General features: G+C 43.3%; 1 protein-coding gene across 2 annotated transcripts in view; it reads right to left on the bottom strand.

The window, feature by feature from the left end:
• Positions 1-14,080, bottom strand: part of LOC103378981 (cadherin-8) — an 80,671-nt gene that overhangs the window by 46,763 nt on the left and 19,828 nt on the right. For both annotated transcript variants that reach the window (XM_017032594.2, XM_008310361.3), the window contains exon 3: positions 3,511-3,805. In XM_017032594.2, coding sequence (XP_016888083.1) covers positions 3,511-3,805 — 295 coding nt within the window. The remainder of the gene's footprint in view (positions 1-3,510; positions 3,806-14,080) is intronic.

The raw sequence follows: 14,080 nt of genomic DNA, 5'->3' as shown, positions 1-14,080 counted from the left end.
CCCCCCCGCTACCCTTCCCCCACTCATCAACCCCACCTCTTAGTCCTGGAGCCAAAAACCTATTAAAAAACGAAATGTAAAATTTGTAGTTTCATTTCTACATTTCACTGACCCGTTTGGTCAGATGTTTGTTTTTTCGTTTTGTTTCTTTCAGGTGTGTGTGTGGGGGGGGGGGGGTCAGAGAGTGGTGGAATAAGTTTCCTGAGAACTCTTCCACTCCTCCAATCCTTGGACGTGTTCTTCTGCGTCAGCCTCGTAGACAATGACAAATCACAGAGTATTTGTTGCCAACTTTACTGCAACCAAAGAAAAGACCGATTCATTCTGCAGTTCCCAAAGTTAAAACATGTAAAACAGTGTCGTCTCCATCTGAGAAACTTCTCCTTCAGACTAATAGGTTCACTCCATGGACGTCCATGCCTCCCCTCTGCTCTCCCCCTCGCCGCGTTCAGACAATCTAGTTAACAGTTAAAGAAGAAAATCTTCATTTGCAGACGTTGGGGGCAGAGAGGAAGTCAAGGAAAAGTCGGCCGCAGCCACACGTCTTATCCGACTGCTCATTTTGAGGCAGGAACAAAAGGTCTTTCTCCTTCATTTCCCATTAACCCTGGTGCTCCTCTGCACACAGGATACATGCTGACCTGGGTGGCCCATGTCACATATCTCATCTGGCTGTGGGACCACTCACCCTCTGGGGGAGGGGGTGACACTGAGGACAGATCTTCTCTCTGGCAGCGGTTCTTGACAGATAAAACGTGGCCGCTGATATTTGTCCCTAATCTTGGCGATGGAGCCCTGATAGGTGGTGGGGGGGGAGCAGGGGGGTGAGGAACTGATGGGGTTCTTTAAGTGGATGTTATTGTCACCAGTGGGAGTCAAACTGCTACAGAGCCAAAAAAAAGTTGAACAGCCATGATTTTACCGTGTAGTAATCTGTGAATGCAGTAAACTGATGAAAAGTACACAGATATAGTACACAAAAAACAAAAATAGTATTAAAAATACTGTATTGGACTATTTAGTCATCAAAAAATCTTATTGGTGTAATTGTGTAATTGCTCACTATTAATTAATTGGACATTGACCTAAGATACTGTGTTTTCAATCATTATAATTAATAGGCTTATAATCATTGAATTAAATTAATAAAGATTTCATTTTTAAATGTTTTCTAGTTTCAATAAAAACTGGGGGGGGGGTTGTTTTGTTTTTTTAATTTCCACTGCTCAGGACAAATGTTCTGGAGAGAATCTCATTACAGTGTGTGGGAGATGAAACATGGCTGTGAATAAAATGATTAATGAACATGAGACAAGAGAGAGAGAGAAATGACTGACGTGTTGTTTGTCCTAAACCTCCAAGGGATAATAAAATATGTTTTATACTACATGAAAACACTACACGATGAGAAAAAAAATAGAAACACAAGAAACACACACCAGAGCTGTCGCGTAAAATAAACGAACACATGTCGACGACAGTTAGCACTGAGGAGACAAAGACAAAGGAACTTCAGTCTGATTTCCTTGTAGCATTTACACCTTTACACTCGTTGGTGCTGTTAATGCTAGCAGCGCTAGCAGTGGCTAACATGCCTCGCCTCCGAGGATGAGAAGCTGAGGCGCGACGGCCATGATGTGGAAGCGGTGAACACGAGGCGGCAGCGTACAGATGGGATTTACCAAACAGATTACGTTACACGCTGAACACCATCTGCATAGCATGTTTTGTCAGCTTCATGACAGGTAACAAGAAGAGGCTCGATGGGGAAACACAATAACAAGCTCCGAGCGGCCAACAGCAGACCCTGGTACCAACTCCTCCGATATCAAAATAAGATCAAAACACACTTCCTGCTGCACCACGACACTCTCTGTACAAGACTCCTGCTGCTCTGAGGGTCCAGGGTTCGATTCCTATTCTGAAAACCTGAAATGATTCGGCCGTGAGTCTTGGACCATGTGATCAGGACCAGTGATGAAATAGTAGAATCTGGTAACTCAAGGGTGTCAAAATTCATCAAGCGGTCCAGATTTAAACCCTAAGTGGGCAGTTTTCGGCCCACGGGCCGCATGTTTAACACCCCTGTAATAAATGGATGCTTTTATAATGTGCAGTTTCATTCTAGCCAGTTATTAATGACTTTTATAATCCGTGCCTCACACTGACAATGACGCACTGGTCTTGTAAATGCGTAGTTGAAGTAGAATTGACGTGGAGGTATTACTACATGTATAGTACTATACAATGAAGTGTGAAGTACTTCCATTAGCCCGGCTCGCTCTGTGGGAGTTTGTTGAACGGTATCTAACATCAGCCGCTGTTGTTAGCACAGGTGACAGTGTGTTGTGTGAATGGTGTGATGGTCTTCACAGGCTTTAACACATGAGGTGTTGTTAAAGCCGTGGCTCCAGGGCATCAATAAAACAACACCAACGTCTGCTTAATGAAGTCTTTCCAGTACTGTCACTGTAGTACACAGAAAGAACTGCAAATCACACAATGGAGTGAAACAACTGAACCACACAGTGTCGACCAAATACACAAATGGTGTGACCTTTGACCTGTACAGAAACAAGAGCAGTATCTCATCTAATAACAATCGTATTAGTTAGGATCAATATAGTTTCTACATGACTAAATAACACATGCTAACTCATGCTAGCTCTGTCTCTGTCTTCACCCTCTTGTCACTCTACTCCTCTCTCTCCCCCCTCCCCATTTCCCCTGTCTCAATAAGCCAAGATGACAGATGCACACTCTGAGTCTGGGTCTGGGTCTGCTGGAGACCCCCCTCTCCTCGGGGTCCGGTCTGTTTGGATTATGCTCTCCGTTTGGCCGCTAAAATATAATATCATTATTTACTGCTTAATTATTGACAGGCGCTCGGTGGAGCTGGAGCCAATCCCAGCATTCATTGGGTGAGGGTGGAGTTACAGCCTGGACAGTTCTCCAGGCCATCATTCACACTCATATTCACACCTGTGGTCAGTCTGGAGTGAGCAATCGTCCCCATGCCAAATCTGTGTTTGGATGCAATAACCACATATACCACCGTGTGGCGCACTATAAATAAAAAACCAAATGTGAATGTGGCCTACTTCCACTTGGCCGACAATATAGACGCAGCAATATATTTGTTCTAAAAATGTGAAGATTAATTTGGGAGCTGAATGACAATATATTTCATTCAGATTCCTGGGCCCAGATTTAACTTTTAAAACAGTGTTTGTTTCAGGCGTCTGTGGGGGCCTCTGCTCTTCTCATCCCTCATCTCTTCATCAGTTTGAGACCCCTGACGCGGGGTCTATTGATTTGCTCTGATGTATGGTTTATAGTCATCTGTTCAGACAGGCTTGTAAAGAGACACACACTCGTTTCCTCCTGTTTTTATTCCCTCATTATTTTTATGCAGCAGCCTATTATAGATCAGAAATCTCACACATGACGAGGCAGCTGTTTGTGAACAGAGCCGTGTGTGTGTGAGTGTGTGTGTGTGTGTAGACTCACCAACAGGAGACATCTCGGGAACAGAGACTCGGTATGGGCCTTCAGTGAACTGTGGTGGATTGTCGTTAATGTCCTGGACTTTGATGATGAACTCCGATGGCGGCTCCAGAGGCTGGTCTGTGTCGGCGTTAATGACCTGGGCAGTTAGTGTGTACTCAGCCTTCTCTTCACGGTCCAGTCTCTTCATGGCGTGGATGTCGCCTGTCAACTCATTGATGGCGAAGATTGTGCCCGCTCCCTCGCCTGCCAGGACGTACTTGATGTTTCTGTTGCCCACGTCCAGGTCTGTGTGAAGCTGAAGGGACGAAGACAGACAAAAAAAACAGTAAAAACTAAAGTCTCGTTCAGGGCTACCTTCACACCGCAGAGCTTGATGCCGAATTTTCAAAAATGCCATTTTCTGCTGCGATCCGATTTCTTTTTTATTTTCGGTGGTTTTTCACGTTTAACTTTAAATGGAACTGTCACCAGGAGATGACATGACACCAAACGCTGTGTTTATGGAAGTAAATATGAATTTTTTACTTCTATAAACATTTTATTTTCAGACTTTTACATCGTTGAAGTGAGACAGATGTCTTAATTCTGTCGAAGGAGGCAGGAAGGTTCCGGAACAGATGTTATCACTGGAGGTGACAATCATGGCAGATGCTGTGGATGGAGTTACTCGGTGCGAAGGGAAAGAATTGTCAAAGTAGAAAGTAAGAAGGTTCCGGAATGGATGTCACCAGTAGAGGTGACGATCATGGAATTAGTCGGTGCAAAAGGAAAAAAAAAAAGTTGTCAAAGGGTTTCTCTCCCTGTTGGGGGAAACCACAGCTTTGGTCGGTTTTGCCCCCGAGGTCAGAGAGCTGCCCCAGTTACTAGAAGGTTCTCTGACTGATGACAAACTGTTGAACATGATTGACAAAGATCAGGAAAAACAACCTCAGAGTTGATCGACACGCGGACGCGGTCAGCATATTTACCGTTGCAAACACGGACGTCGTAGACTCTTTGTTTAAACTGGAATCTAACATTTAAATGATAACGTTCACAAACTCAGGACCAAGTATTGAGACCTACTCACGTTCCCTCCTCTCTGTCAGAGACGGGAGTTTAAGAGAATCCAACGCAATGAGCTCAGCACAAATCCAACCGATGAGTCTTCTTTCTGTATCGTGTCATTTTTACTACTTGTTTGAAGGCAAATGTAGCAAAGACACCAGAGGTTGCTAAACGTAGCACACACTTAGCTCCCCGCAGGGGACAATATATTAAGTGGCACAGGAAATGGGTCTTAGACTATAATGCTTTCTGTTATACATCACAAAGGGTGGGGAATATCGCTCCCTGAAGTCTGAAACACACAGAACAAAGAAAACCTTGGCTCGCTAAGTATGCATCCCAGAACACGGAGGGAGAACTCTCTGAACGCACAGGAAAAACCAGCCCCAAACTGACTGGACTACACTGCATGTTCCTCATTATTTTTGCAATTACAGTTTCATTAGTTGACTAAAGCTGCATTACGCGCTAGGCTGACTGGCTGGCTCCCACTCACCACATGGGCTGAGTATAACTAATGAGTCTGACTCTGCTACACAGGGTTGGAAATATCTGTGGACAGAATAGGAGGCAACTCTTCTGGAAGAGCAAGGACGATTTAAGGTGCAGAGAGATCAGGAAGTTCTCATTTCATCATCACGGTTTTATGTGTGTCAGTGTTGAGTACTGTACAGTAGGTGGCGCTAAGTACAATTTTAATGCCCCATGACTGGTGCATTGTTATGTGTATATATGCTGTACACTTCATAACAATATAACAAATAAACCCCATTAGCATAGCGCTAACTAATTAGTGAATAAAAAGTCTGTTAGTGATGTACTCACGTCGTTTGTTAAATTACTGTTAGCAGTGTTTTAGCTGGGGACTTAACGTAGCACTAATTAAATAGTGAATAAGCATGTTAGCAGTGTTTTAGCTGGGGACTTAGCGTAGCACTAATTAAATGTTGTGTAAGTGATGCACAAAGCATCTTGCTAGTAATGTCTTAACAACTAGCGTTTTTAATGTGTTAGTGCACGTGGCGCTTAAATTTTGTGCGTGACAAAATCAACTTTGTTACATTACTGTGAGCAGTGATTTAGTTGTGTTGCTAATTAGCATTAGCATAGCACTAACCAAATAGTGAATAAGCAGCGTGTTGGTGATATACAAAGCATCTTGCTAGAAGAGTGCTAGCAAAAAGTATTTTTCACTGTGCCTCTGTTCTCTAACCGCGCATCTAAATTTTGTGCGTGACAAAACGAACTTTGCTACATTACTGATGGTTCGATGGAAGTGAGACGCTGCCAATCATTTAATTTTTGTCCTGACAGTGTTTTAACAGTGTGTTTGTTCGTAGCTATTAGATAAATGATAGCAGTTAGCATTAGCACATAGCGCGTTAGCGGCTTCTTCACAGATTCTGTGAGTGTATGCTAACACCGGAGCTTGAAAGACACAGATAGAGGGCGTCTGTGAAGTCACCTTTTATGTGAGTCTCTTTATCCCAAGGTGAGTGACTCTGACTGGTGCATTTATCCAACGCTACTTTGTTTGGTTGTGACACAGCTGGCAGCTGTCCCCTTTTTCTTCATATGGATGTATTCACACACACACTGACACTCTCACTCACACACACACACACACACACCACTGCCAGCACATGCACATAAAAACAGTGCAGTCATTCATCAAAACATCTGTATTCAGCAGCTTTGCTTTCATTCCCCGGTGTGGCCTTTCAGCAAAGACTCCTGATGAAGGGGAGAGAAAGAAAGAAAGAAAGGAAAAAAGAAAAGCGCTGGTGAAAAGCCCGACCTCTACACTCTACACGCCAACCCCCCCCCCCAACATGTTTTCATACTCCGCCTCTTATGCGCGTTCCATCTCGGAGGTGTTGTTTGCAGACACTGACAAAGCACATTCACTTAAATTGTCACACCTTGCACTTTTGTTTTCCTAATTGTGCCATCATTTCAAATGAATGATGGAGCTCATTAACACAAATGCCTCACAACATCCTGCACACCCAGAAACTCCTTAAATGAGCTCAAATTAATGACGGCCTGTCGTTGAGTTTTTCTGTCTCAGACATCAATGCCTTTGTGTGGCCCAGGCCTGCGGCCCAGTCTATTGTTTGGACGGTTGTACTGTTGCCTGTTCTATTGGAACACGGAGACTGGTGACGGTCTCAGCTGGACTACCTGTCATTTAACTCTGATTCTCCCATCTTGACACTGATACTGCTCGGTGTAATATTACTCTTCATATACTGCGTACCACAGAGGTGTTAAATTAGTGTTGGTTCAGGGGCTGCATACAAACAAATTAAAGTAGTAAAAAAGTAAAAATCTTCATATTTGTTTATTTTATTTTTTTCAAAACTCACCAAGTGGGCCGGATTGAAACCCCAAATGGGCCAGTTTTTTGACACCCCTGGCATAGCACCTCCAAAAATATTTGGCTGTGCACGTACCTCCAGAATGACCACTGCTAAAGTACAGGAACACAACAGGGTTTCTGTACCAAACACATTCAACTTTTTAAAAAGTTACGTTACATTTCCTCCTGGCACTGAACAGAACGAGACTACCGTTTATAAACGTCATGAATTCAATTTGTTTGATTTACAAGGTCAGACTGAAGTAAAGTGTTTTTTCTCTTTTATATTTATTGTTTGTTTGAACCCTTCAAGTGTCATGTAGAGACTCAACCATTGGTCTGTTTTCAAGGTGAAGAGTTTACACCGAGCACTTCCACCGGTATCAACGTTTCGTAACTGTGTAGAGGCAAATAAATAAAAGTGCACTTCTAAAAATTAAATGCACCTGAGCCAGTGTCACCTCAGATCCAAACGACCTCACTACAGTCATTTCTGTTGCCTACATGTTAATGAGTTGCCACGGTGACCAGGCGGTGTCCCACTCTGACTGTTCACATAAAAATATTTTACAACCAAAGCTGTTGTACGTTGACTGATGACAACATAACAATGGAGCAAAAAAAAACAAGAAAAAAAAAGTAACAATGGAGCAAAAAAAAAAAAAAACAAGAAATACAGAAGTGAATCAATTAAAAATGACTAAAGTATGTTGTGTAAACACAGGGGCCACACCTGCCCAGTAGGTGGTGGTAGTTCAACTAAAACAGAAACAGACAAGGAGGATGCATTTGCATCATCGGCACATGATGACATGATGACATGATGAAGAGCTTACGATAGCTGCATAATTTGGCTGCACACACCAAAGCTAACGCTAGCTACAACAATCCTGGTATAGACACCAAAGCTAACGCTAGCTGTGACAGTCCTGGTACAGACACCAGAGCTAATGTTAGCTACAACAATCCTGGTATAGACACCAGAGCTAACGTTAGCTACAACAGTCCTGGTACAGTCCAGCTCACAACAGCTGTAATTGTACTGTAAGTTTGTAGTAATCTGTGAAAGTACTACATTGATGAAATATGTAAGGATAAAAACTTCACTTCACCTGGATGTCTGTACGTTGATTGACACATGAATATCGGTGGATACAATAAAAATCATTACGTTTAAATAATAAAAGCAAAGGCTTTGATTAAAAATAAAATGTGACTCAGACCTGTAACCTAAGACGAAAAAAAATGGTATGAACATGAACAGAGTTTTTCAAGAAGCCACCAAGCTCTATTTATATCAGTGAGTGCGGTGCATATGAACAGAAAGATATTATTACGTTGTCATTTTATCCCGGCTGCTGAAAAATGAAGATATTTATAATTGGAGACTAACGATGATAAGGAACAGCTTGGGCCGAATGAAAAATAACCCGCGCCACCGATCTACAGCTCTCGACCCTCACGTGCACGCACCTGTTCACACATGCACATTCACGTACGGATCAATCTGCAGACCACGGCTTCCAGTCGGGCCCCGCGCCTCCGAGTCCCCCGTCAGGCAGGGAGGGAGAAATGTCGGTCGCTGCTGAACATCAGCTTTTACAGCAATCAGTGGAACAATCACTGTGTCCTAATGAGGCCGATTCAACAGCAGCCCCGCCACCCACACACACACACACACCGCACACACACACACACACCGCACACAATATGGAGATCCACACAGGAGTGGTAATGACTCCTCGTCAGGGCAAATGTAAGAAGAGCGTGTGCTCCTCCTGTGTACGGAGCAGTGACACGAAGGAGGTTTGAGTGGGAGAGGAGGAAGGAGGAGCAGCTGTCTCTGAGGCTGCTGGAACAGATAAGGACTTTAAAACGCAGACTGTCTTTCCCCTCGAATCAAGATCAGCGGGGTTTCCAGAAGAGACACAGTAGTTTAAAAAGAATTGATCTGGAATCAATTCAGTCAAAGCGGTCTGTAGACCACCAGGAGGTCATGGTCTCAGTCAAACCCTGGTCAGGGTCAGCACCTCAGCACTGGGTCACACCCAGAAACAAACAAATGAAACAAACTTTCACACCAAGGTTTAGACCAGTGATCGATTCACTGTGTCCGATTACCTCGTCTCCAATCTGTGAGTTTTTAGACTGAGGAAAACTGAGAACCAGGACACAGAGAGAGAGAGAATATGATAAACACGACATGGAAAACCGTCTGAAACACAGACTGAGCTGGAATTAGAACTGATGAAGTTCTTACAACAGGACAAGAACTCCAACCACTGTGTGGACGATGGAAAACAAAGAAATTCCTCGAAAAAAAAAACGAGTTAGTTGAGGATCGTGTCAACTGTTCACTCTAACTTGTCCAAGATGTCTGGATTTCAGGTGTTGTAGACGTCCAGGTTGTATGGACGTCTACGTTGATCACTGAATTTGCAGCAGTTTTTACGTTGTTGTGTAAAATGGATGTTGACTCCAACAGCCAGACGTCGACTCCACGACTTCGACAGCAGCGTTTGTTGTCGGCAGATGGTGAAGCTGTCGAATCAGGGAACTCGACTAAACCATCCATGGAATCCTTTCACATGGATCCTCTCAGTCACGCACTGGGGCAGCGGGGTCCTGGGGGTTAAAGGATGGGGCTGGTGGTCGGGGGCACCTCCAGGCGCAGCAGAGTGTCACCCACTGCTCCTGTGTCCTGCTGAGGGCAGTAGTTACCAGTACAATGTAGCTCCAGTAGGTGGCAGTAACAGCTGACAGGGAAGTGAGAAAGGGCAAAGCTGGGAATGTTAGCTGCTAGCGTTAGCTGCTGTTCACACCTCTGTGAAAACCAACTAAAAATAAAAAGCTAAGTGCTAGCAAGGTGTTACTACGCAGCTATAATGCTACGTGCTAGCACTAACACTCGGCTAAAACGCTAATATCAAACTACCAATCAACAGTCAATGGAAACAGGATGATACTTCGATATAATCTTTGAGTGTCTGTGAATGGTAGAACAGGGCTTTCCAATTAGTACTTAGTGCCACCTACAGATCAGGGAAGGGAAGACACTGTCTCTGGGCTCAAGAAAACCATAAGAATGGACCCAAACTGCAGACTTCACCTTTAACCTTTTACTGTTTGGTCCAGTCAGTTTCCTCTCGACTGGTCAGCGCCACACAGACGTGAAAAACAAATGTAAAAATAAGTATTCAACATGTCTTTAAATACAGAGGAGACGACTGAAAAATAACACTTTGGCAGATGGTTGGAATTAGCCGCAACATTTTTTACTGCCTTTTTTCCTGTTTGTCTGTAAAGCCTCAGGCAGCGCAGCCTAAATTTACTCGGATAGATTCAAACACGTCTGCGGATGAGTTGTAGTCTACTCCCATTGGTTGGATTTCCACTGTGTTAATTACACCTACATGAATAATCTTTATTCCTAAATATTGCAATAACATTTTGAATGTACAGAACAGATGGTGCGATACATGATATATGATACACTTAGCTATTCTCGGGAACATTTTCCCTGCAGTCTGTCTCATGGCACGCAGCGTTTTATCAAATCGGACTGAAAAGTTCCCTCCTGGTTCCACCCTCAACAGGCCTGTGTGGAGGAAAACACTGGGAGAACATCCATTTGCCGCGACGCTGGTAAAAAAAAAAATTCATTCAAGAAACGCCGTCCTCAATTCATCATCGCACGAATAAGGCCAAATGAGAAGGTGCTAAGTAAATGTTTAAGTAGCCATAAGATTCATTAATCTGTGCTTCTGTTGTGCACAAATATAGATTTTTCTCAAGTCAGGTGAAATAAAACCAGGTTATCTTTTCTCCTTCTCCTGCAGCAGACACAAAGGAATCAAATCCGCTGGGATCTGTAGGCATCTGCTGCCAAAGAACCAGGATCAATATTTCTTGTCCTCTGAGGTCAGCCTTAAATGTGTAGAAGAAAAAGAAACAGGTGAGAGAAGTGAAAGAGTACTTGACGTATTTCCTGGTTACCCAGAGTCATCGAAAGAAAAAGGAAAAAAAAGACAGTGTCATGACCCACATACAAGAGCAGGTGATGGATTCTAATTGTACCAGCGACACTCGACCGTAATTACAATCAGACTCTGAAGACGGTCTCCTTTCCTCAAATTCAAATCATCTCCACACTTTCCTGCTCCCGCCCTGCCGTCTATTCAATTTCACCCTGGCAGAGTCAAAAATGAATGAGACAAACAACAAATGGGATCATCAGCACTGAGCGTGTGCGCCATCTACACCAAGGTCAATCTGGCCTAATGTGTCCATCGCTGCACTTTGAGCTATGGCACACGCACGGCCGCCGCTGCATTGCTGCTCCTGCGGGATAAGTCAACGCAGCTACAGGAAGGCGATGCTATTAGAGTTAGTCAGCCATGAAAAGCTGTGTTTGTGAGTGTAGCTGTGGCAGAGGATGCATATTTAATCACATGAGTGTTCAGTATCTGAAAACACACGGAGGGAAAATAAAGAAAAGTGTGAACCAAAATAGATGCACTGGGCCACGGCTAACTAGAGCTAAACACAGCTCAACTCAGCGAATCAGAGCTAACCAGAGGTAACTACAGCTAACCAGCGCTAAAAACAGCTAACCACAGCTAACCACAGCTAACCAGCGCTAACTACAGCTAACCACAGCTAACCACAGCTAACTACAGCTAACCAAAGTTAAGTCAACGTGTCTTAAACCGTCCAGAGATTTTTGTCATACTGGAACGACGACAACATTAACGCCACTGTAACAAACGCTCAGCTACAACTGAGGAGGGTTAATAAACACATTTTGCCGTCGCTCAAGAGCTAGCAGGCTAGCTAGCAGAGAAACGTCCATTAAAGAAAAAGTTAAATAAGGTTAAAAAAAATCAAGATTATCTTTATTGACATCTTTAGTTTATTTTAGAGGTCAAGTTAGACAAAAGGTCACATGAAGGTATATTACAACGTATTACTGCAGTTTAACAATTATATCAGAGTAAACTACGTTAGATTTTACATCCGCTGGTCAAGTGGGAATTCTTTTTATGAAACTTCTGCAGCGAGGATCAAAAAATCAAACTAATTAAAAATAAATTCAAGCACGAATTCTTTTTATGAAACTTCTGCAGCGAAGATATTAAAGAATATTAAAAAAAATCAAACTAATTAAAAACAAATTCAAGCACTGAGGGAAGGTATCAAAAGGTATCAAAAGAAAGGGGGCGCTGTGCCCATGCTGTGTGTTAAATCGGAGTCTCTACCTTTGGGTCCAGAACTCATCAGTACAAACACAGCACGCTCCAGTGGGCGGCCATTGAGGGGGAGAAGAGGGAGGAACAAAACAAGCTTAATCAAGGAGCAAAACAGTTTTCTGCCTTTGTCTGTGCAGCGGACCGAATCAGCCAATGAGATTGATTTCACGAAGTGCAGATGGATCCGGTAGTAAGTCTCATTCAGCACCGGCCCGCTATTCTGATGTGTGTTTTCACAGCCCAGATGGCGCCGCGCCGCCTTGTAATTCATATTTGATCATTATACACCCCCTCTCCCCCCCACACACACAAACACACACACACAAACACACACACAAACACACACTCCCGTCGCTCTTTATTTCTATCTGTTTTCATTTCTCATACTCAGTTTTTCTCCCGTCTCCATTCGCTCAGTCTTCACGTCCGTGTGTGTTGACGTGCGGAGGAGTCGAGAACTCATGTCAGTCTGAACATGTGACTGTGTTAAATGTCATCAAAGTGTAAACGCCGTCTGCTGAGTCATCAGGCAGCTGACGTGTCGGCGCCTGTCTGAGGAAAAACCCACGTCCTTCATTAACAACTGCCATCAATGAGAGTGAAAATCTGTGTTCAGCCAATGGGCTTTGATTGGTGTGAACAGAGAGCGGAGCAGGTGAATGTTTCTGGTTATTACTGTTTGGACCGTTAATGGATGTGTCATATAACGACTACGATGAATGAAGTAGTTATAATGTATTAGAAAAACTAAATACATTTTAGATGATGTGAGTCTTTTATCACCAGAGTTGATTCATAGCAACAGGCTAAAGCTACGGGCTAAACTACATCAAAGGCAGTAATAAATCTATAATGTTCTTTTCCAGATTATTCCCAGTTAGCGCAGAATAAGAAATGATGTTTGGATGATATTTTTTTTTGTCTTTAATTGTGATTATTTTGGGATGGTGATACTTCATTACACTTATTTCAATACACATTTTAATACTTTAATACTAATACTAATACTAATACTGCTGCTGGGGATTGAATAAGTGACCATTAAATTGTTTGTTTTCATTTCTCATACTCAGGCGGGCCCCTTGGGGGGCGGAGGGGGTGGAGCTTCCAATGGAATATGGCACGCTGGACATAAGTGTACCACTGCTGTCAATGCTTGAATGATAACAAGCCTCCAGTCACTAGGTGGCAGCAACTCATACAGTGGTTTGTACAGATAAATATTTACATGAGGGGGCAGGGGGTTGGGCTATGAAAACATTTCTGTCCACAAGGGGGGGGCGTGACGGATATTAAATTGAGAAACACTGGCCTAACCGCTAATCCATAGTATTCTCTTAATGCAAGCAGCATTATAAAAAAAATACTGCAGTACAACTCTGTGTACTTTGGTATTGCTGCTCCTGCCAAAATAATTGAAGTGGTTTTAACATCAACCCTGTGATTAATTAAACTCTAATTACCACCATTAGGGGAAAGGTGATTTATGAAAAAGAAAATCCTTTTCATTTGCATTTTAATATATTTTACACAATAATGAAGTATATATAGACTTGCACACATTTCCATAATTGGAACTCATGCCGTGTTGGGGCCATTATTTGGAGATTATCCCGGCATACAAATGCAGATGTGCCTGTTCCAGCTGTCAAAGTCATTGTTCTCCACCTGACAAGCCCGGCAAATTAGCGGTCTCGATGCAAAGCGCCCGCACGGGGAAGAGGCGAGTCGTCGTCGCTGAGAGACATCCCTGTACCTCAGGCTCAACGACTCGTGTTCTATATGCAGTCCTGAAATATGGGTTGAAGCAAAAACTTTTCATCCCTCTGTCATCAGCGTTGCTCGTTTCCAGACTGTAGCTGCAATATGCTAATCGTTTAGCTCCGGATGATGCGAGTGATCAGTCAAACTG

The sequence above is a fragment of the Cynoglossus semilaevis genome, chromosome 5 (genome assembly GCF_000523025.1).
Source record: "Cynoglossus semilaevis isolate Cse_v1.0 chromosome 5, Cse_v1.0, whole genome shotgun sequence".
Lineage (NCBI taxonomy): Eukaryota > Metazoa > Chordata > Actinopteri > Pleuronectiformes > Cynoglossidae > Cynoglossus > Cynoglossus semilaevis.
Note: the sequence above shows the minus strand (reverse complement) of the source record. Positions and strands in the feature narration are given on the sequence as shown.